The sequence below is a fragment of the Oryctolagus cuniculus genome, chromosome 3, assembly GCF_051225735.1.
Source record: "Oryctolagus cuniculus isolate XC-2025 breed Fujian yellow rabbit chromosome 3, ASM5122573v1, whole genome shotgun sequence".
NCBI classification, from domain to species: domain Eukaryota; kingdom Metazoa; phylum Chordata; class Mammalia; order Lagomorpha; family Leporidae; genus Oryctolagus; species Oryctolagus cuniculus.
The window spans coordinates 72,305,360-72,329,368 of NC_142869.1; the positions used below are offsets into that span (position 1 = coordinate 72,305,360).

The 24,009-nt window shown below is 40.0% G+C and overlaps 1 protein-coding gene across 5 annotated transcripts in view; it reads right to left on the bottom strand.

Annotated features, from left to right (window-relative positions):
• CERS6 (ceramide synthase 6) overlaps positions 1-24,009 on the bottom strand; it is a 338,155-nt gene that overhangs the window by 42,248 nt on the left and 271,898 nt on the right. For all 5 annotated transcript variants that reach the window (XM_051848533.3, XM_017343213.4, XM_089328244.1 and 2 more), the window contains 2 exons: positions 22,591-22,719; positions 18,453-18,559 (listed from right to left, as the gene is read on the bottom strand). In XM_051848533.3, the coding sequence (XP_051704493.1) occupies positions 18,453-18,559; positions 22,591-22,719 (236 nt within the window). The remainder of the gene's footprint in view (positions 1-18,452; positions 18,560-22,590; positions 22,720-24,009) is intronic.

The following is a 24,009-nucleotide window of genomic DNA, read 5'->3' on the forward strand; positions in this document are numbered from 1 at the left end:
ATCTACCTCCCTGCTAATGTGCCTGGGAGAGCAGTGGCAGATGGGCCCCACTCTTGGACCCTTGCCAACCACATGGTAGATTTGGATGGAGTTCCAGGGCCCTGGCTTCAACTTGGTCCAGCCTCAGCTGCTGCAGCCATTTGGGGAGTAAACCAGCGCATGCAAGACCTCTCTTCCTCTGTACCTCCTTATCTCTCTGAAGCTCTACATTTTCAAATAAATAAACAGCATCTTAAAAATGATCATCAGAGGCTTTTGTTATGACTAGAAAAATTCACTATAAATGTGCTTAATCTTCCTCCTGTACTATATTTCTTCTATATTTTAGAAAAATCAACTTTATGTGTTATTCTACAGTGAGATACTCATTGGATTAAATGGCAACTAGTAACTATGGTCAAAATTTTCTCCCCCTTTGCCAATAGCAAAGTACATCATTTTTCATGCCCAGAAGTTCTGAGATGTAGAAACAGTAAGGAGCAGCACATTGTCACTGCATACCAGAACAAGGACAGGGTGTTCATTCTGAAGAGGAAAATTAGCCCTCTTGCTTTGCTTAGGAGGAAACATTCTGGATCTGTTCTTATGTGATTTGGAAATCTACTTGGTTAGTCTTCAGGGTTCTGAAGATACTGGCCCAGGGAAGCATATTCCGATTCTGGTTCTGAAGATGATACACAAATTGTAAACCTATTTGTTCATGTAAATGCAATGGCATTGCTTTATGTAAAATTTCAATACCATTAAGGCCTTCATATACTTAGCAAACATATTACTCAATATTATTTCCTTTTGCAGCAGGAAATAATCGGTAGTCTCACCACATTTTAGTTACTAAAAAGCAATGCCCCATGAACTCATGAAAGCAGCTGGTATATTTATTTGATGTTGATAAGAGTAAACAAAACTGTCATAGAAACATATACATATATAGATATTTGAAATGTGTATACCCAATAGTTATATCTATTTATCTATCTGTATCATATATACACAAGATGGCACCACTTTATTTCACATCTCTGTGAGGAAAAGTAGGCCAGAAGATAAAAATAAACCATGATTCCAGTTGTGCATACAGTTATTTTCAAAATAAGGCAACCTTTCATGATCTTCCCTCAAACTCTGAAGGATGAATAGAGATCAAATCTCCAAAAAACAGAGAGAAAAAAGAAAGAGAATAGTGACAAGTTAGTATATCCAGTATGGGCAACGCAGTGCCCAGTGCCCTACGCACTACCCTTTCAAAGAGTTCAACTCATGCAACCGCAGTAAGGGACAGTACAGGGGAGAAGTGTGGGGAAAGGGGCAGGTGGTAAGGAGTGGAAAATTGGAGTAGGACAGGTATGAGGGCTCAGGGGAAGACAGAGTTAAATCACACTACTGTGGCATTCAGAGCATTTCTCCTTGGTTTTGGAGGAAGAAAGCAAAAAGGTTTATGCCTTATGAGATCGAAGGAAGTTACAGAAACTCAAACTATTTGTTTTGGGAGAATGCTGACGTGAAGGGGGATTTTAATTTAAGATGCAGACTACATCACAGAGACCTGCTGCACCGGTTACCACACAAACTGCCAGATATATAGAGAGAATGAGATGCAGTGAAGCCTAGAGAAAGGTGGCAGGGAAAGGAGGAACTGCTGAACCACACCAGGACAGCACAGCAGTGCTTCTGGAAAGTGCCATGGGTCTGTTACTGAGGGTAGGAGACTGGCTAAACTTCTCCTTAACTTTCGAATGGGGGTGGGGGAACATAATTTGAATGCATGCAATCATACCGCTAGGGGGTAAGGGAAAGGGGGTTCCTGAATAATTCATTGCTTAGAGAGGCAGTCAAGCTCTGTTTCTTCCAAACCTCCTTTGTGAAGCACCTGCATTATTTCAGGATGCTACTGTATGCACACTTAGTTTATAGGAAAGGATGCTGACCTTCTTTTAAAAAAAGTGTTGACTCTGCACATTGTGCTCCTAACATAACGTAGACTTCTGGGAAAGGGAGGTAATTTAAAGTACGTGTACACAAAGAAACATTCCTTCCGTGCTCTGTATACCTTCTGAACTGACTGAATAAGACAAGGTGAAATGGTGCTTTAACTTCAACTTTCATCCATGGCTTTACGGTGGTATTTGCCCTTCAGCAGCAGCAGACAAGAGAAAAAAATATACTTAGTTCTCCCTGGGCTAGGCATAAGGAAAAGTAGGTGGGCTAAAATCCGAAGCAGTGGAAATAAATGTAATAATAACTAGATGCTTTTCCTTATTTTGTTTTGTTCATTTATTCTTAATCAAAGCACATAATAATAGTCATTAGTAAATACTTTGCTGTTACTGATGGTTCACAATCTTTGGTGCTCCAGGTCTTCATCCTTAACATCAGTGATGGTTGCAGAGCACAACAAGTATAGTGTGGAGGAGACCAGGTGGGAATGCAAGTGACCTGACGTACTGCCTGGAGGTTATTTTGGTAACTAATCCCCAAAATTTCCTTATTTGATAAACATATGCTATTGGGTAGTAAATTATTCTATTTCATCGCATATATCTTCCTATATTTATATTATAATTAAAAGATCATCTAAACATGTTAAGTAATTAAAATAATATATCTGTACCTCTCCAAATTTATTACATTATTACATGACCTCTAAAGTATTAAACATACTCAGAATCATTTCTATGCACATGTTTTCCATGGGCTTTTAGAACAAGCTTTACAAGTATTTCAATGAATGCTATATAGTACATTTCTTCGTAGATGCTCAATATATAACCTAAAGGTCACAACACAATACATGAGGGGCTTCAAAAAGCTAGAAGAAAAATGAACTAAAATGCAAGGCAAGTGTTTGTATGGTAGTTGTGCTGCTGCTTAGAGTGCCCACATCCCATATTGTGGTGCCTGGTTTGAATGCTGGCTGCTCTGCTTCCCATCAAGCTTCCTGCTTGTGTACCCCTTGGGAAGCAGCAAATGATGGCTCAAATACTTGGGTCCCTGCCACCCAAGGAAGAGACTTGGATTGAGCTTTGGGCTCCTGGCTTTGGTTTGCAGACATTTAGGGAAAGAACCAGTAGATAGAAGATATCTCCCCATCAGTATCTCCATATTAAATAAAGTGAACATAAATAAATATTCTTAAAAAGATGTTTATTTTGGTATAAAAAAAGTCGAAGGCTATCTATGACAAAGCCTCAGCTAACATTATATTGAAGGAGGAAAAGCTGAAAGCATTTCCTCTAAGATCTGGAGCCATTGTCAATGCATTTGTTGAATATATTACTGGAAGTTTTGGCCAGAGTAATTCGGCAAGAGAAAAAAAGATATGGTATACAAATAGGAAGAAAGAAGTCAAATTATCCCTGTCTGCAGATGTCATGATTCCATATACAGAGAAACCTAAAACACCACCGAGAGTCTATTAGATCTAATAATGAATTCAATAATGTTTTAAGATAAAAAAAATCAACACATTGGGGGCAGTGATATGGCACAATGGGTTAAGCCACTGCCTACTTCCAACTTATTGGCATTTTGCATTATAAATTAAGCGTTTCTATTCTATGATCTGTTGTAGGCAATAGTTCTACAGTAATTAGGGAACAAAGGTATAGTTCTGTTCCTATCAACTCTGCTCATCAACAACAGTCTAGCACATGGATTGCTCCTGAGCACTCAGCTACTGAGTTGCTGCCATCTCTGTCTTCGCCTGTACCTATTTGGTGTCACAAGGCAACGTGTGCTGCAAAGCCCCAGTCACGACTGTGTCAAACTGAATGGGAAATTCTAGAACTTCACTAATCTAGTTGACAAAATGTATTTATTCAAACATATATCATATTTATGATATATATTTAGAGAGAGAGAGAGAAGGGAAAGAGAGCAAGTGAGCATGGGCTGCCATCTGCTGATCCATGCTCTGGATGGCTGGGGTGGGGGCACCAAACCTGGAAGCCAGGAACTCAACCCAAGTATCCCTCATGGGTGGCAAAGACCAACTACCTGAGCCTTCACCACTGCCTCTTAGGGTCTGCATTAGCAGGAAGCTGGAGTGAGGAGCTGAAGCCAGGTAACAAACCCAGGTACTCTAATATGGGACATTGGCATCTTAACTGCTAGACTAAACACCTGCCCTGACAAATACTAATTGGTGGTTTTATAGTGCTGGATGTTCCTGGGCATGTGGACTAATCAATATCTACGTCTCCCAAATCCATATTGTGCCCAACACAGAACAGTCTCATAGTGAAAGTGGGTTAAATAGATCTATAAAGAAATGGCTCCTTGTCCATGAGGGATTTGCAGAGTGTTTTCTCTCTTGTCTGGGAAACAAGACATAAAGACAGAAAGTTAAATGATAAAATATGATTAAGGCCCAGCCCCACCAGGAACAAGATTATCCCAGGGATATAATGCCTTGGTTTCATCTCCTTTGCAACACCGCCATTCTCAGAGATGCACTCAGAGGCATGGGAGATGTTCTGCAAATGAAAGGACACAGCCAGGGTGTCCCACACTGACACTGGGATTCTGCAGGGAAGGTTCCTGGGGTGGCTCTGCTTTTAGTCCAGAGAAGTAGCAAAGAGCAGGCACAAACCCATCTACAGCAGAGCTTAGGACAATTAAGAAGGAGAGGAGCACCTGTGACAACAGTGATACGTTGGTAGGAGAGACCCAGGGTCCAAGGTCAGGGTGGTGAAGGTTAGAGAGGGAGGAGAAGACTAGTCTGGTAGACAACCACACCTTAGAGTGACATAAACAAACAGAAACTGAGCTGATGGCGCCTCTTCATTTGCTAAATTTATTTTTATTTTTATTTTTTATTTTTTTGACAGGCAGAGTTAGACAGAGAGAGACAGAGAGAAAGGTCTTTTTTTTTTCGTTGGTTCACCCACCAAGTGGCCGCTACGGCCAGCGAGCTGTGCTGATCCGAAGCCAGGAGCCAGATGCTTCCTCCTGGTCTCCCATGCGCGTGCAGGGCCCAAGCACTTGGGCCATCCTCCACTGCACTCCCGGGCCACAGCAGAGAGCTGGCCTGGAAGAGGAGCAACCGGGACAGAATCCGGCTCCCCAACCGGGACTAGAACCTGGGGTGCCGGCGCCACAGGCGAAGGATTAGCCTAGTGAGACATGGTGCCAGCCTTCATTTGCTAAATTACATCCCATATAGCATCAGTTCTCTCAAGTAAGTGAGATCCTTGGTCAAATATATAATTGTCAAATTTCTGGCCCTTGCATTTTTCCCATAGGTGGATTACAAATACATTTTTATAATACTTTAAAGAAACAATTTTTTTTTCTCTTTCGCTCAGCAAGGGATTCTTTGTAGTGAATGGAGGAAGGGAGGGCACACTTAAGAAGACATTGATTCCCTATAGAGAGCATGTATTTTTGTTGTTTACTCAAGTCATAAAATGAAAAAAAAAAAAACCTCCTTAATTGAGAGCATATTTGGCCTGTACCTCTCCCCTCATAGACAATATTAAGAATATTGGTGGAGCCGGTGCTGTGGCACAGTAGGTTAATCCTCTGCCTGTGGTGCCGGCATCACATATGGGTGCTGGTTCTAGTCCCGGCTGCCCCACTTCTGATCCAGCGCTCTGCTCTGGCCTGGGAAAGCAGTAGAAGATTGCCTAGGTCTTTGGGCCCCTGCATCAGCATGGGAGACTGGGAAGAAGCACCTGGCTCCTGGCTTTGGATCGGCGCAGCTCCGGCCATTGGGGCCATCTGGGGAGTGAACCAACGGACAGAAGACCTTTCTTTCTCTCCCTCTCACTGTCTGTAACTCTACCTCTCAAATAAATAAATAAAATCTTTAAAAAAATTGGTACTTTTTTTTTTTTTAATTTCCTAAGGCAGACAGGATTTCTACAAGACAGTATCCCAGAGCTGAGGACATTCAGTACATCACTTCCCCTCCCCTACAGCCGTAGTCACACTCAGCAGATTAAATCTCAATGGCCCATCCAAATAGTTGGCAAACTTCCTGAAAAGGACCAGAAATTAAGTGCGTATTTTAGGCCCTGTAGGCCATAACTGTGCCACAGCTATGCAATCATGCCACTGTAGCAGAAGGCAGCCAAAAGTAACGCATAAACAATGCTGTATTCTAACAAAGCTTTATTTATAAAAACAGTCACTGGGCTGTTTTTTCCTACAAACACTAGTTTTGTTGCCCCTTGGTAGAAGCCTTTCAATCCTGAAATTAAATTTTTGTGTTCACATGAAAAGAGACAAAACATCTTGTTATTATTTCTACCCTATCTTATGTAGTAGAAATTAACAAATGTAATAAATACAAGCATTTTAAAAAATGTATCAAAATACCTAATGGCCAAAAGATCAGGTTTCATCCTTTACCTTTAAAATATATTTAACACAGACTAGTACCATGCAAATTTAAGAGCAAATTCAGGAATTTCAGGGGAAAAAAAAAAAACCAGCATTTCCAAATTTGTGAACTAAGTCTAATCAGTCAATTATCAGCTATTCAGAAAAGCAAATGTTCCATGCTACTTTGACCAAATATATTTAAAAAAAAATAAATAAGAAAAAAGCAGAGGCCGGCGCCGCGGCTCACTAGGCTAATCCTCCGCCCTGCGGCGCCAGCACACCGGGTTCTAGTCCCGGTCGGGGCGCTGGATTCTGTCCCGGTTGCCCCTCTTCCAGGCCAGCTCTCTGCTGTGGCCAGGGAGTGCAGTGGAGGATGGCCCAAGTGCTTGGGCCCTGCACCCCATGGGAGACCAGGATAGGTACCTGGCTCCTGCCATCGGATCAGCGCGGTGCGCCGGCCGCCGTGCACCAGCCGCGGTAGCCATTGGAGGGTGAACCAACGGCAAAAGGAAGACCTTTCTCTCTGTCTCTCTCACTGTCCACTCTGCCTGTCAAAAAAAAAAAAAAAAAAAAAAAAAAAAAAGCAGATATTCTCCTATGAATTTAGATTAATTTCAAATCTTGGCATGAAAAATGCCAAAAAGATGGCCAAGCCTCCTCTGCATTTTTTTTTTTTTCAACTGCAGAAACTTTTAGAAAGTAGACACTTGCAAATCATTCCTCAGCTCTGCAGGAGAGCTCAAAGGCAGTCATGTGTTAAGAAGGCACACACGTCTGCCTGATCAGTGGCACATGCCTGATTCTAAGTCTCCTGTAGCCACGGGGCTGGCTCTGGGTGACAGATGAACGGGACATGCAGCATCATCTTTAGGCCACAGGAGGAGGTTCTGACAAATGCGGCATATCCATTCTTGGCAGGATAACAAGTTGTGGATCTGCAACTTAGCAAGGACAGAACTAAGCTGTGCTTTATGAAATTCCGGGAGATTCTGTGAAAAGTAATAGTTCTTTCTGGTGGCTAAAGGCAGGTTAACAGCCAAGATTTGAGGAAGTAAGGGAAACTAAAACTTTGGCATCACAGGCTTACTAAGTACTAAGGATAGAAGAGGCAAAAACAAGTTTAGACCTCATGATTGGAGAGGGTGCTTGAAAACTTTTTTCAAAAGTACCTATGGTTCCTTAATCTTGACTAGCTGGAGATTATAAAATGCAATAAAATTTCTAGTCCTTGGCGATAATGGAAATATCCACTTTTAACAGTAACAGCACATTTTGAAAAATGTTTAATAAGTGTCAAGTACTTTATAGTTTTTAAAGCTCTTCTTCAAACAGTATTTCATTGATCCTTAATGTTCCTGTTACGGTAGTAGAGTGTTTCCTATTATCCATGTTTTACTGATGAGGACTTAGGTACAGAGAAGTACATCTCTGATCTTCAGACACTGTGAGGGAGAAGTAGGACTCAAATCAAACAGTCTTTCTAACAACTGTACAGTGCACTTCCCTTCCAGGTCCTTTGTGGATCTGCCTGCTTTTCCAGCTTCTCATCTAATCGGAGATGATGACATTTATGATATTGTATCTTGGTGGAGGCAAAATGATAAGGGCAATAATTCTTAAAGATAGAACAACTGCCAGAAATGTATCTCATCAATTGCTTTTTAAATTTTTTAATGAAAAGGGAACAAATTTCAAGTACTTCATATATACAGTTTTAAGAGCATAATGGTACTTCAGAAAGTAGTACTTTACTGTAGGAAAACAAAAACAAAAACAAATGGAAATAGTAAGGGCTTCTTGAATTGAACTGGTGTCGGAAGTCCAGAGTTCAGAGAGCCTGGTAAATCATTGACTAAATGAATCTGTTTTCCCTGTGCAGTAAGCGAGAAACAGAATCTATCTAACTTCACAAAGATGTCAGGAGATCAACTAAAAAACAAAACAAAAAAAACAGATGTGAGACCATTTAGAACTAAAGACTATCTAACTCATCCAATAAATACTTATTGAGAAGCCATTGTGAGCAAGGCATTATGATGGATGCTATGATATTGAGCACAATCTACTATCTGCTCTCTGGCAAATTGAAACTACAGCTTCATAAAATATGAGAAATTGCTAGGAACATCAGGGACTACACACAAATAGGATTTAGTAAAGAGAGATGCAGATCAATAAAAATGGTAATAGTTTGCAATGATGGATAGGTTTTTTTTTTTTTCTCAAAAAAGACCAAATCACCCACTGATGACAAAGTAAAGACTAAAAAATACATTGTTGGGGCCAGCACTGTGGCATGGTAGGTTAAGCCTCTGCCTGAGGCACCAGCATCCTATATGGGCACAAGTTCATGTCCCAGCTGCTCCTCTTCTGACCCAGCTCCCTGCTAATGGCCTGGGAAAAGCAGCAGAAGACAGCACAAGTGTTTGGGACTCTACTAGCCACATGGGAAACCAGGAAGAAGCTCCTGGTTCCTGGCTTCAGATTTGTTATTAAAAATATTAAAAAATAACCAGCTCCACATGTTGTGGTTATTTGGGAAGTGAACCAGTGGATGGAAGACCTCTGTCTCTCCCTCTGTCTATAACTCTGCCTTTCAACAAATAAATCTTAAAAAACAAAAAAAAAAAAAACACAGTGTTGTGTTGAGGGAAATTATCTGGACATAATTTTCCAAAAATTTAAATGTAAGAGAAAATATTTAAACTTTTAGTATTTTTTGAATGTTGGTCAGATTAAGATGATACATGTATTTGGAGTACCAGTGGTTACCTTTTTGGTAATGGTAGTGCAACAGTATCCAAATGTAGTATCCCAATACTGATTGTTATTCAAAATAGTTCAAGGAACATAATAAGTAGAAGTTTGACTAAAATTTGGTCCTGACCATATAGACTGTAAGAATAAATTATGGGGCCAGTGCCGTGGCTCAATTGGTTAATCCTCTGCCTGCGGCACCGGCATCCCACATGTCCAGCTCTCTGCTGTGGCCCAGGAAGGCAGTAGAGGATGGCCCAAGTGCTTGGGCACCTGCACCCATGTGGGAGACCAGGAAGAAGCACCTGGCTCCTGTCTTCGGATCAGTGTAGTTCTGGCCATAGCAGCCATTTTTGGGGGTGAACCAACGGAAGGAAGACCTTTCTCTCTGTCTCTCTTTCTCTCACTAACCCTGTCAAATAAAAAAAAGAATAAATTCTTATATATTTGGATAAAACATTAACATGAAAGTCTATTGTAAACTGTATCAGCAGTGAAATGACCTTATCTACAGATGTCATTTGATAAAGGGACAAATTAGATAAGAATGTTAAATGATAATTCCTTCAAGAAAAGTCTTAAGTCATCTGCTAAATATTCAGTGACTTGATAACTCTTGATAGAGTAACTATATCCATATGTTCACTCAGGTTTTGGCAAATAGCTGTGTAATTATGGTGGAGGAATGTTATTATTGTGAATAGGAAATACAGGCCAATTATCTAGAAACACAGACCTAATCAAAGAGTTAAAACTATAAAACTCTCTGGAAAAAGGCACAGGGATAAATGTTCATGATGTTGGATGTAGCAATAGTTTCTTATATATGACATCAAAAACACAAGTGACAAAAGAATAAATAAATATCATAATTTAAAAATGTTGAGCATTAAGAAATACCATCAAGGAAGTAAGAAGATAATCCCAAGAAGGGGGAAAACTATTTCTAAGTTTTACATCTTGTAAGGGACCTGTGATTAGATATATAAATAACAAACTCTTACAATAATAAAGAGACAATTATCTTGGATTCCAAGATGGTTATATTATGAAGTTGTATGTTAGCAAAATGTCTGATGATGCGTCTACAAAGATCAGCATCATAGAACTTTAGGAAATCCACAATGCTATGAACAAGACTACTTTAGGGTCATTATGTGATTCCATCATATGGGTATTAATTCAAAATAGCAATGTATTAGCAATAGAAATGGAAAAGAAATCTACATTTTGAAGAATGGATATAACTTTAACAGTTGATTTGATTTACTGAAACTCAGAATCAGAGAAGGCAAGCATGGAAGCCAGCGAAAAAGGAGACTATAGAAATGGACAATGCTTATTTAATGAAGATAACAAGTAAGATGGATGGAAGAGTTTTTGTTCGCTGTTGTCATTCAGTATTTGCTGAGATGCACAGAACAGGGCACTGTATAAAGCTCCAGGGTCAGACCTAGGACAAAAGGTAGAAATATTGGGAGGGCCACTGTGACAGCCTGAGGAAGAATGCTAACAATTACTGCTATGCAGAATTGGAGGGGGACAATCTTCAGAGGAAGAGGATTTCTTCCACGGCCATTACCCAGGCGCTATCTGAATTACGTGACTATAAAGACCTCTTCCCAAACTTGATAGACTGGGAACAACAAAAAGCCAGGCAAGGGAGTCTGCTGGGAGACTGTGTGCAGTGAGGAAACAGTAAATTGCAGCTGCTGTCTCATTAATTACCCTCTAGCCAAAACAGGCTGGCAGGCTGCACAGCCAAGGGCAGCACAAAGGATATAAAGATTGCGCTTTCTGGGCTAAGTCATGTCCTGGGAATAGCAAGGCCAGGCATTGGCTGGGGTGACCCACAGAGGACGATGGCGCCATCAGGAAGGAACAATGAGGACAGATCTCTTGTGATGTCCTGCATGGGAACGTGTGGAGGTGTGCACCTCAAATGTCCTCCGGTGAGAAATGATCACCACTGGCCTGGACAGCAGCCCAGCCTGGAGAGAAGGGGAGAGCACTGTAAGAATGGGTCTGCCTTCCTGGCTTTGTGAGACACGACGAAGCATTTCCCACACAGGACAGATGACTCACTCTAGGAAGCAAGCCCTGGATACAATGTGGGGTGATTCCAAGAGGGAGAAATGAATTCAAAGGTAGTGAATGTGGAATGGCACCAAAACGAGCTTGAGTCATTGGAGTTTTGGGAAGATGATCATAATAAAAACAGTAACAAGGCAAGAAATGGTATGGGGATGATTCCACACACACAAGAATGAAACCAGATCCCTACCTTCCACTGTATACAAAATCTACCTCAAAGCAAAACACAGACCTAATCAAAGAGTTAAAACTATAAAACTCTCTGGAAAAAGGCACAGGGATAAATGTTCGTGATGTTGGATGTAGCAATGGTTTCTTATATTCGACATCAAAAACACAAGTGACAAAAGAATAAATAAATATCATAATTTAAAAATGTTGAGCATTAAAAAATACCATCCAGGAAGTAAGAAGATAACCCCAAGAAGGGGAGAAAATATTTGTAAGTTTTACATTTTGCAAGGGAACTGTGATCAGATATATAAATAACAAACTCTTACAATAATAAAGAGACAAATCAATTGAAATGGGTCAAGGATTTGAAATGCACATGAGAAGCACAATACCACTTCACAGCCACCAGCATTGATATAATCAAGAAGACAATGACAAATGTTGACAAGGATATGGAGAAAGTCAAATCCTTACATATGGTGTTATACCTTAAAGTAGTGTTGTGATGTTGTAAGAGTTTGGTAGCTCTTTAAATAGTTAAACTTACTGTGTAACTGTACACCTAATTCCAAAAGAACTGAAAACAGGGTTCACACAAAAACATGTACACAAATGCTAACAGTAGCATTGTTCATAACAGCCACTCTATCACTTGGTGAATGAGTAAATAAAACATGATACAGCCATATGATAGAATATTATTCATCAATAAGGAGTGAAATATTGATGTATATCATCACATAGATAAACCTTGAAAATTTTACACTTACTGAAAGGACTCAATCATAAAGACCATGTTGTATGAAGCCATTTATATAAAAAGTCCAGAATAGGCAAATACACAGAGACAGGATGTAGATTAATCACTGCCAGGGACTGGTGGAGGGAAGAATGGAGAGTGAGTGCTGATGGGTGTATCTTTTGGGAATTACAAAAATATCCTAACAGTGATTGTGGTGATGTCGCACAACTCTGTGACTGTACTACAAACCACTGAATTGTATCATTTAAAAGAGTTAATTTTGTGGCATGTTAAATATATTGCAACATAGTTGATGTTTTAAAATCAACATGCTAATACACATGTAAATCTCTACTCCAGTATGTGGTTAATTATCTAAGAAGGATGCCTCTACGTCTTTTTAAATTAACATTTTTCAATTAAAAGGCAATGCATATTTACTTTATAAAGATTAAAACAGAGAAATAATCTCTCATATAACTGCATCCTAGAGACAACTTGCTACAAGGGCAACTTCCTTTGTTTTGCCAAACTTTGTAAATTTTTAAAAATGAGGCTCTAGTACTATGTCTTGCATTTTTCTTGTTACAGCGTTGACATTTCCCCACATGAATGTCTCTGACAGTAGTGCAGAAGCACATGCAGACACTGGCAGAGAACTAGAAGAGTGGTTCGTTACCATGCTGCACCTTAGCATCCTTAAAAACCATGTTTATGGGGTAGGTGTTTGGCTCAGCAGTAAGGATGCTGCTATCCCATATCAGAGGCCCTGGGATCAAGTCCTGGCTCCACTTGGAATTCCAACTTCCTGATAATGGTAGGCTGCAGGTGATGGCTCAAGGACCTGAGTATCTGGCACCTACAAGGCAGCCCAAGGTTGAATTCTCAGACCCTGGCCCACTCCCAACTCTTGTGGGCATTTCAGGAGTGAATCGGTGAATGGAAGATCCCCTTCCCCCACTTTTGAGCAAACAAACAAAAAACCATGCTCAGGCTGCACCAAGAACAACTAAATCAGTGTTTCCAAAGGTAGGGACTGGGGTTTCAGTTGCACTTCAAGAATCCAATGCACAGCCACAGGTAGGAACCACCAGGTGTATGGTATGAGACTTCTGCCATCCTAGCTCTCAGCTTTAGCCTCTAGAAGACTTGTGTTTAGTCCAGAGGCTGTATTTTGAATTTATTTTTACTTATGGTGAGGTTAAATTTTTTTTAAAATAATTTTGTCATTTATATTTCTCTGAACTATTCAGTCATTTCAAATACTTTATTGACTTATTAGCATTTTTTCTAACTTTTTAAAAAAGATTTATTTATTTGAAAGGCAGAGTTAGAGAGAGAGAGAGAGAGAGAGAGAGAATGAATTACAGAGAGAGATCTTCCATCTGCTAGTTCACTTCCCAAATGGTCACAAAAGCTGGAACTGGGCTGATCTGAAGCCAGGAGCCAGGAACTTTTTCCGGGTCTCCCACTCAGGTGCAGGGGCCCAAGGACTTGGGTCATCTTCTGCTGCTTTCCCAGGCCATAGCAGGGAGCTGGATTGGAAGAGGAGTAGCCAGGACTTGAATGGGCGCCCATATGGGATGCTAGTTCTGTAGGCAGTGGCTTTACCCACTACACCACAGCACCGGCCCCTCATTCTTTTTTTTTTTTTTTTTTTTAAGATTTATTATTCAAAGGGAAAAGTGGGGGTAGGGAGAGAGACAGAGATTGAGATTCTTCCATTCTCTCTAAATGGCGGCAACAGCTAGGTCTGGGCCAGGCTGAGGCCAGGATCCAGGAACTCCATCCTAGTCTCCAACATGGATGGCAGAGGCCCAAGCATTTGAGCTACCTCCATTGTATTTTGAGGCACATTAGCAGAAAGCCAGAATAGAAGTTTAGAGTAGCCCAGATTCAAACTGGCACTCTGATAAGGGATGCGAGTGTTGCAAACAGCAACTTAATTTGCTGTAGCACAATCCTGGCTCCTGTAACTCATTCCTGAAAGACCTTTTGTTTCTTACTAAATAGGAAATCTCAACTTTTTAAGAAAAGTCAGTGCTGACCTAACAATTACTATGAATATGATATTTTATTTACCTCTATAGAGATAATAACTACTTTAATGACTACAAAAACCTCTTAGGTAGATAGCAACATCACTCATATTTGAGGGATGAGACGACAAAGCTGTTAATGGAGGGTGAAACAGGATATGAAGCCAGGCACTCTGATTCAAATGCCCCAGCTAGCCACGGCACTGTAATGACTCACATGAACAACAGCAAACAGTAGACCTAAGAATGTCAACCCAGATGCCCAGACATCAGTAAATGTGTAGAATCTGGTCACTGCCAAAAGCTGTGGGATTGGTTTTCTTTTTCTTCTAGAACTGCACTCTCCGATATGCTAACACATGACTAGTGAATATGCGCAATGTAGCTAGCCTAAATTTAGAGACACAGTGATATGAAACATATCTGATTTCAAAGATTTGGCATGTAAAAGAGTGTAATTGTTAATATTTTTTAATTTTAATATTTAATTACTTAACATTGGTATGTTAAAATATTATTTTGAATGCATGGAGTTAAACAGGTCTGTTATTTAAATAGATAATACCTTTTTGCTTTTCACATACAAAATCACCATGAAGACTGAGTGGTATTTCTCTTGGGTGGTGTTGTTCTAGAAGGGTGTACTGTGGCTGGAAGAGAAGCATGGAGCAATGGTGTGTGATTCGAAAAAAGGATCATGGTGGATGCTGTCTCTGAGGAGCATGGGTCAAAGATAAAACAGAGAAGGAGCCAGGTGTTGCTAAACCCGCCAATTACAAGCATTTAGACCGCTCTTTAGGGAACACAGATATAGTTAGCAGTAACCTGAAGGTACAGCTGGTGATTCCAAAGAAACTGGTTGAAAACAAACAGGGATAGCAGGAACAAGGAATGAGTTCATTTTTATTTTTAACCTGAAGTATGTCTTTGAAGAAACAGGTCTATGAAGTTCTTATTAGAAATGAAGTCCATTCTATGTGCACCTTCCCATCCACAGATGAGTGGCTATTTCTCATACATATTTTATCTGGTACAATGTATTTTTATTTTCCCAACAGAGCTCCTCAGGATATGCAACAAAATTACTCCAATATTGATAATCAATTTATATTACCTATGTCCAGTAAAAGTCCAGAAAATAATTTATAGTCTTTAGCCCTCCTTCCCCGGATTAAAATAAACCAGAGTCCTGAAGGGAGGACCTGTAGGAATTCAACAGCAAGTACTTCAAGAGAAGGCCTAGGTCTAATTTAATTCTCAGCATTCAGGCAAACGCTGGTTACACAGTAAGTAACCAGTAAATCTCCACTAAAACCCTAGAGAATGACAGTCCATGGATGTAAGCAATATGCGAGATCAGAGACTAGGCATTTTAGACTAACAAGCTCACTGCTACAGTGATGACCAAGCAAATGAGCCAAGTACTTGGACGTGTCAATCTGTGAGTTGGAAACATCTCCTCAAATAGGGCTTCATAGTATTTTTTGACCCTCCTCTATCTGTAGAAAGAATGCCTTAAAAAGAATTAATCCTGAGTTCCAAAAGACCTTTGACAAGTTTTTCATATACCTTTTAACAATACAGGGAAACAGTAGGCAAGATGACAGAGCGATTGGAAGGCTTTAGTTATCAGTAGAAAAATTACACAGAAGACAGTGTTTGGGGGATTGAGGTCAATCTAAAAAAATTCCCTAGTAGTGTACCAGGAGTTCCTCCTGCTCAATACTTTTCTTCGGTGAGTTGAGCAAAATAAAAGGCATATTTACAAGTAACATAAAGCTGGAAGGGCTAAGCATCACATTAAATGTCATAAAGAGTCTCCATTTGGGGTAGGACAATGTCTGAAAATGGTATGATGAAATCTAACAGCAATAAAGGTAGCTTTGGTAATTAGATATAAAAATAAGTCATAATTACAAATAAAAACATAAAAATGCAAAAAACGGAGGATAACAGAGACCTAATCTGGCAGCAACTCCTGTGTATCAGATCACAGACAGAGCAATGTGAAAGCAGCTTAAAAAGCTCACTTCAGGATGCTGTGCTAAATAAAATTAATTCTCTTATATTTTGTACCAGCCAGCCCACATTCAGAGCATCATGACGAGGAATTCTGGGAACACACAAAGGAGAACAAGTAGCATAGTGGAAAGGATTACAGCGGCTTTCTGAGAAGAAAAAGCCTACTGAAGACGAAATATTTAAACTCTTCACTCTGTTGGGAGCAGGTATTTGGTTATCTGTCAAGATGCCCACCTCCCACAATTGGAGTACCTGGTTCCATTCTCCACTCTAGCTCCTGACTCCAATGTTCTGCTAACGCAGATCCTGAGAAGCAGCGGTGATGGCGCAAGCAATTGGGTTTCTGCTATCCAGGTGGGAGATCTAGACTGAGTTCCCAGCTCTTGACTTCAGCCCTGCTCCAGGCGAGACCACTGCAGGCATTTGAGGAGTGAACCAAAGTGTGGCAGCACTTGGACTCACTCTCCTGCCCTCCCTCCTTCCTCTCTCATACATATATACATACTTCCTTTTTAAAACCTCCGCTCTCTTGAGAGCTTTCCATTAGAAGTGGTGCGGTACACTCATCCTATTTTCCAGAAGGTACATTTTTGAGCAGTGGAGGGAGCATAAATCCCCCAGGACAAAAATCACAGACACATACATATACACATTTACAAATAGCTTCATGGGACTCTAAACCAGTTTAGAAGTTAGTTTATAAATTTAGAATGCCTTAGTTCTTAGTTTAGAAGTTGTAAAGACCTGGGTTTCATTTAAAAAGGTACTTTGTATGTTTGTTTTTAATCTCCAAAGCAAGATCCCTGATCAAGGAAACCAACAGGAGAATTTAATCGTGGACAGAGGAAGTAGGGGAGGAGACCAGAGGAGCAGGTAACCTAAGTGTGCCTTGTCAAAACTAGGATTCCCCAGTCTAAAAGAATTTTTTAAAAATAATTTCACAATAGCAACACCCATGATTGGACAGTAAGCAGATCAAAGTACTGCAGAGTGATGCTTACTTCTTTAAACCAAGTTCTCAGCAGGAAAAGCTTTCTATCATTCTTCTGAGAAGGCATTTCCTGCGTTTTGTTTGAATTTTATTTAAATTCTAAATGCTAGTTCTGCTAATAATCTTGAAGCACCTCCAACCCTGAAATAATTATGGACACATTATATGTAAAATTGTTTTCAGCGTTTCCTACCCACAATCATATTAAGCCATAATGAGGTTTTACAAATGTCTGTTGCACACACACAGTGCTGCTGCTTAGAAATGAATTTCATAATGACTAAGCATTCAATAGGGCCGTGACCCTCAAGGAGAAGCTGTGTATGTGTGAATGTGTGAATGTGTGTGTGTGTACTTCTTTAACAGAACCCCAGTGACACATATTATTCACTCCAGCTTTTTCTACTAGGATGGAAAGTCATGATGTTACTGCATCCTTTTATTTCTCTATGCTCTCCAATTTCCATTGTTTCAATTCCCCATTCAAATCTGTCTTTCAAAATGCAAAAAGAATCTATGAGCAGTGAAAGACTTCGTGTAATATGGAGGTTCTTCCCCCCTCCCTTCTTCATTCAAGCATTGCTTTCCAGGAAAAAAGATTAATGGCAGTGGACCTATTTTCTGTGGAAAGGACTGTCAAATTCCATCAAAATCCGTCCTATCTCTCCCTTAGTTCTTAACACAAGAAAAGACATCCACACACTCAGGAGCCAGAGACAATATCAGGGGTTATTTTTGAGTTTTACCTTCCATCTGCTTTAGCTATAAACACAGCTGATGAGGAGAATTACTCAGCACAGTGGTTTGCAAACCAGCAGAATAATCAGGAAGATTTAGCAATATAGATTGCTAAGCCTCATCTCTGGATTTTGACTTGGCCAGCAAGGGGTTAGGCCCAACAAATGTGGGTGCCTAAGACATTCCCAGGTGCGGTTGCTGCTGCTGGTCCAGGAACAGCTTTTTGTGAACCTCTGGCGGAGGAGGTCCCTAACACACAACCTGTAGAAGCACCACCCTTCCTTCCTTCCTTCATTCAACCTCCCACAGATGAGGTGCGTCTGTCATACTCTAGTGTCTCCAATGACAAGCAGTATTCTGGGCTACAGGACCTAGGGAAGCCTCATCCTTTCCGAACCATCATGTGGAAAACGAGTAAAGAGTGCAACTTTCTTCTGGACGGAGATATCAGACTGTTTCTCGAGTCCCTCTCCCGCTACCTTTAAACTTCTCACTAAGTGCTTGGAGTGAAATTCCCAGCTTACATAAAAGGGGTGGCTCTGTCATTCAAGAAGACTGGCATACTCACCAGAGAGGAAATATACCCAGTCGGGTGGTGATGAAAACCATGGCAAACATAACAAACAGGAGATCACACATTTTCTGAAACTTGGCATAGTTTGCCATTTTGGCAGCCTGTGAAAGGAAGGAGTGTGACATATTAATTTAGTTAAGCTGATAAATGAAAAGTTTCTTTCAATATGCATGAGTTCCCTATAAGATATAACTTATGAGGGGCATAAAATTGCCTGCTACTTTGAAATGTCATGCACCACGCATCAGTATTTATAAATTACCCATAAGTTGAGCGAAATGCAGCATTAGCCATAACTAGAACTACTGACTATCACAGATTTAATGCAATATTCAGCAACCTGAAAAATTCAATTATATGGTTGATTTCAGGAAAACAGAGAGAAAAATAAGAAATTCTTGCATTATAGATGACATTAGCAAGCCAAAGGCACCATCACAGAAATTTGGCATAACGGGTCAAAACAGAAAGCACTGGATAATCCTTTAAACCTTTAATGGGCTCAGAATACCAGGGCCACAAACTTTGTGGAGACTATGTGGAGCTTTTATGCATTTTTCTTCCTTTCTTTGTAGAATTACAGGTTTTCTCTGAACAGAGAGAGAGAGTACTGGGGGAAGACAGTTTCTTGGCTTACTTTCACAAACTTAGAAATGAAGAAAGTGTCAAGATCATGTTATTTCAACTAATCCATTGAGGTAGAATTTTCAGTTACGTTAATGACTCATTTTCTAGATGAAAGTCACTAGTGGTCAGAGTATCTGTGAGAAATACGCCTACAACTTATGACAGTGATTTAAGTGACCACACTGTTTGTTACAAATTAGTCTGCGGGAGAAATTACATCTCTTTCTCTACAATCTATTTTTTTTTTAACAGATAATCTAAGCAAGAAAATGTGAGACACAAAACACGATTTTGCTTGATGATCTCTTTTCACATTTTTGCAGAGTTTGCAGCACCTGCACTTAGGGTTCTAAACTGACGATATCTTCTGAATTCATAACATTATTTTCTACTTGGAAATTTAAATCAGCTGAGTCAACCTTGAAAAAGATCGTTGACAGTATCCAAAGAAGTTACAATTTAATACTTAAAGTAAAGCACAGAGCCATGAGAGAAATGCATTGTAGGGGCTGGTGCTGTGGCATAGCAGATAAAGCTGCCACCTGAAGCGCCGGCATCCCCTATGGGTGCTGGTTTGGGCTCCCGCTGCTCCACTTCCGACGCAGCTCTCTGCTGTGGCCTGGGAAAGCAGCAGAAGATGGCCCAAGTGTTGGGCCCCTGCACCCAAATGGGAGACCTGGAAGAAGCTCCTGGCTCCTGGGTTTGGACAGGCACAGCTCTGGCTGTTGCAGCAATCCGGTGAGTGAACCAGCGGATGGAAGACCTTTCTCTCTCTCCCTCTCTCTGCCTCTGCCTTTCTGTAATTCTGCCTTTCAAATAAATAAATAAATCTTAAAAAAAAAAATGTATTCCAAAGGGGGATATCTATTAATGGAGTGGAAGCCAGGATTATCAGCTTTGAATTTCACGAATACTTTGGATGTAACATGTAATTATGTTAAAAGAAAGTGCTCCTTCTGCTTTCTTCTGGCTAGGTAAGCCATGTTATTTTCTTTTATATTCATTCACTAGACTTCAGCAAATAAGCATTAAGCATTGACTCTTCCGAAATGTCCAAGGCTGTGGAGCTCATTTTGAAGGGCTGACAGTAGACATAGCTCATCAACTGGACAGCCTCAAGCATTATTTTATAATGTTAAAGAGAATCCAGGTGGTGAAGAACATTTGCTTTAAGCCACATAACTGGGATTCCTGCATTGTTTTTTTTTTTTTAATGGCTAAAAGTAATAGATGGTAATTCAATTAATATTTTCTGAATCATGACTCTAACCACCATTTCCACAGGCATTAAGGTCAGCTGGTTGTACAGGATTGATTTCAAAACTCAGGTTGCTGTGTAGATTTCTACTTCTAAGCAAAGTTAATATTTAAACAAATGGTAACCGATTTTCAGGGAACTTCCATATGCTAATCACATTCTCCTTTAACATATGTTGAATTGAGTTGAGCTTGAATCACTTGAAAATCAGAGTGCCAAATGATTACCTGACTTATCTGGAGTATGAGGAGTATTTTTCTTAAAGGGACCAGTATAATTAATAAGTACTGTATTTACTTCAAATTTTAATTGCTTTTATAGTAGATTAAGTTTTATGGCCTAGGATTTCTGCTTATAGAGCAATAACAGATCATTGGAGGGCATTTCTATATTCACAGTAACAGTAAATGTTTCTTTTTTTTTTTTTTAAAGATTTTTATTTATTTATTGGAGAGGTAGAATTACAGACAGTGAGAGGGAGAGACAGAGAGAGAGGTCTTCCTTCTGTTGGTTCACTCCCCAGATGCCTGCAACGGCCGGAGCTGAGCTGATCCAAAACCAGGAGCCAGGAGCTTCTTCCCAGTCTCCCATGTGGGTGCAGGGGCCCAAGGACTTGTGCCATCTTCTACTGCTTTCCTAGGCCATAGCAGAGAGGTGGATTGGCAGAGGAGCCGCCAGGACTAGAAACAGTGCCCATATGGGATGCCGGCACCACAGGCAGAGGATTAGCCTACTGTGTCACAGTGCTGGCCCCAACAGTAAATGTTTCAAAGGAGGTAAAATTGTGGTCCAACAGTAACAAAAAATCAGAATACAGATTCTAAGACCCATTTCTACATGGAATTTATATTACTATAAGCTAATTTTGATCAGCTATATATATTTCTTAATATAAAGTGAAAAAACTTTTGTTCAATCATATATTATGGAATATGACTTTGTACATCATTAAGAATAAGTGCCAGATCAAGATTTGCCTTAGGAATTTTAAATGTTTTAGAATATTTTAGTTATTTATTTATTTGTCTTATCACTTTAATAATTCTAAGCTATAAGGGTTTAGAAATTTATTTTAATATAACCAGTATTTCCACACTCTTTTTGTATTTTTATGCAAAGAAAACATTTCTATTTATAATTTGCAATTCATATACATTTTTCACCGTAAAAATACTAGAGCGATATGTGTGTTAGCAAAAAAAATTATGATGAGGGGCTGGCATTGTGGTGCAGCAGGTGACACTGGCATTCCATATGGGCACCAGTTCATATCCTGGCTGCTTCACTTCCAATTAAGCTCCCTGCTAATGACCTGGATAAAACAGTGGAAGATGGCTTAAGTGTTTGGGCCCCTGCCACCCACTTAGTGATCTGGATGAAGCTCCTGGCTTTGGCCTGGCCTCTCCTGGCTGTTGAGGCCATTTGGGGAAGTGAACCAGTAGATGGAAGATATATATGTCTCCCTTTCTTTCTCTGTCTTTCCATCTTTGTCACTCTGACATTAAAAATAAATAATATCAAAGAATTATGATGAATACTTAATTTCACTGGTATATACAGCTCCCTTTAATAAACAGCTACATACCTTTTCCATATAAATCAGTATGAAACTTTTTACACAAGAAAGAAAACCTATTCAAATAATGGTCTTTCTATTGTGAAATCATACATTCCTTAAGAGTCAAGTAGTAAAGATTTCCATTGTTCTATTAATCTAGAATGCTAACATGATGGCCTTTTTAAAATTAAAGTTTATATTAAAGTCTCATTATCACCAATTTAATCCACAAAGAAACCCTGCAATTTCAAAGCAGTCCTATTGTCCCTAAGCATCATATAGCATAACAGAGGACTACTGATGATCTTGAGTACTTCCTCAATTCTGGATTTTCTTTTTTATTTTTTTTAAAATTTATTTATTTGAAAGGCAGAGTTAGAAAGAAGGGGACAGAGAGAGATCTTCCATCCACTGGTTCACTCTCCAAATGGCTGCAAAGGCTAGTGCTGGGCCAGGACAAAGCCAGGAGCTTCTTCCAGGTCTCCCACGTGGGTGCAGGGGCACAAGTACTTGGGCCACCTTCTGCCATTTTCCCAGGCACATTAGCAGAGAGCTGAATTGGAAGTGGAGCAGCTGGGACTCGACTGGCACCCATTTGGGATGCAGGCTCTGCAGACAGCAGCTTTACCCGTTGTGCCATAGCGCCAGCCCTGCATTTTATGTTCTTAAAGATGAAAGAAATCTCTTACCTCTAGAAGTGCATCAGCTGAATCATGAAGACAAAGGACAAGGGTGCCTACTCGGGCCATATTGTTGACATATGAAAAGGTAATCAAGAAAATAGTTACAAGGTGGTGCAGGAACATAATGCCAAAGTCCTTGAGGAAGGAATAAAGAAACAGCCATATTAGGGTTTAGCAACATCACATTTCCATTCATTCACTCAATCATTGAACCAATGCTTACTAAGAACCTCCATTGACATAGCACTGGGGATACTAAAATGATAAAAATATAATTCCTATATTCAAAAAGCCCACCATATAACAGGAGAGACTCACAGGAGACAAGTGACTATGGAAAGTGTGATTGATGCTGGGTCAGAGGCCAAATCATAAAGGGTATGTTGTACTAAAACCAGGAATTTGAAACTATGGGAGAAATAATCGCAAGATTTCAAAAGAAGAAAACTACTTGGATTTGAACATTAGGAAGATTCTGGAGGTGCAGGTGGTATTTTTGCTTGGACTGTGGCATCTTTGTTGGGGCAACAGGCTATGGCACTAGGACACAGGACCTCTGGGAGGCATTGGGTCATGAAGCCAGAACCCTCATGAATGGAATTAGTGTCCCTTTTGGCACATGAAGATGCAAATAGAAGCTGCCCTCTATGAATCAGGAGACAGGCCCTCCCCAGATATCAGATCTGCCAGTGCCTTGTTTGATTTTAGACTTCTCAGCCTCCAGAGCTGTGTAGGAAATTAACTTCTGTTCTTGGACTGTGCATCTCAATGTTAGCATCATTCCTTGGAATATCCCCATTGAAATCCTAATATAGTGGCTTTTCTAATGGGTACTACACAAATGAGCCCTGAATTTTAAGTATTATCAGCCCATAGTAATTAAAATTAATATTTGAAGAATAAATAGAATTGACCATCCTTATTTTGGTCAGCTTCAAATGAGGTGTTTCTTGGTGTGAGTGAAAGGATCCTCCTTCTTTGATATTACTTCCTCACTATCTGGATATGGTTTGCTGTGATATGGGATTTCTGTTCATTAGAAATCCAGTCTCTCTTTTACTGACATTTTAATTCGAGTCTAGCTTTGTGCATAATAAACTTGAGTATCTCTGGAACTTAAACGCCAAGATTGGCCCTAATGTAGCTCTACTTGAAGGCTTTGGACTCCCTTACAGACGTTCATCTAGAGACAAATAAATCAAAGTGAAAAGCATGTCACAAAACTGACCTATGAACAGATCCTGCTTGTGAGAAAGAGCAACCTTGGGGTGAAATCTGGAGGATTTTTTTTTCTAAATTTCTATCCTAGGAGGTCAATATTCATTTACTCACTAAAAGTCCTTTTTGAGTATGTACTGTGTTTCCAACACTGTTTTAAGCTTTGAGGATAAATAAGCTAACAAAACAGGTGAAGATTTCTGCCCC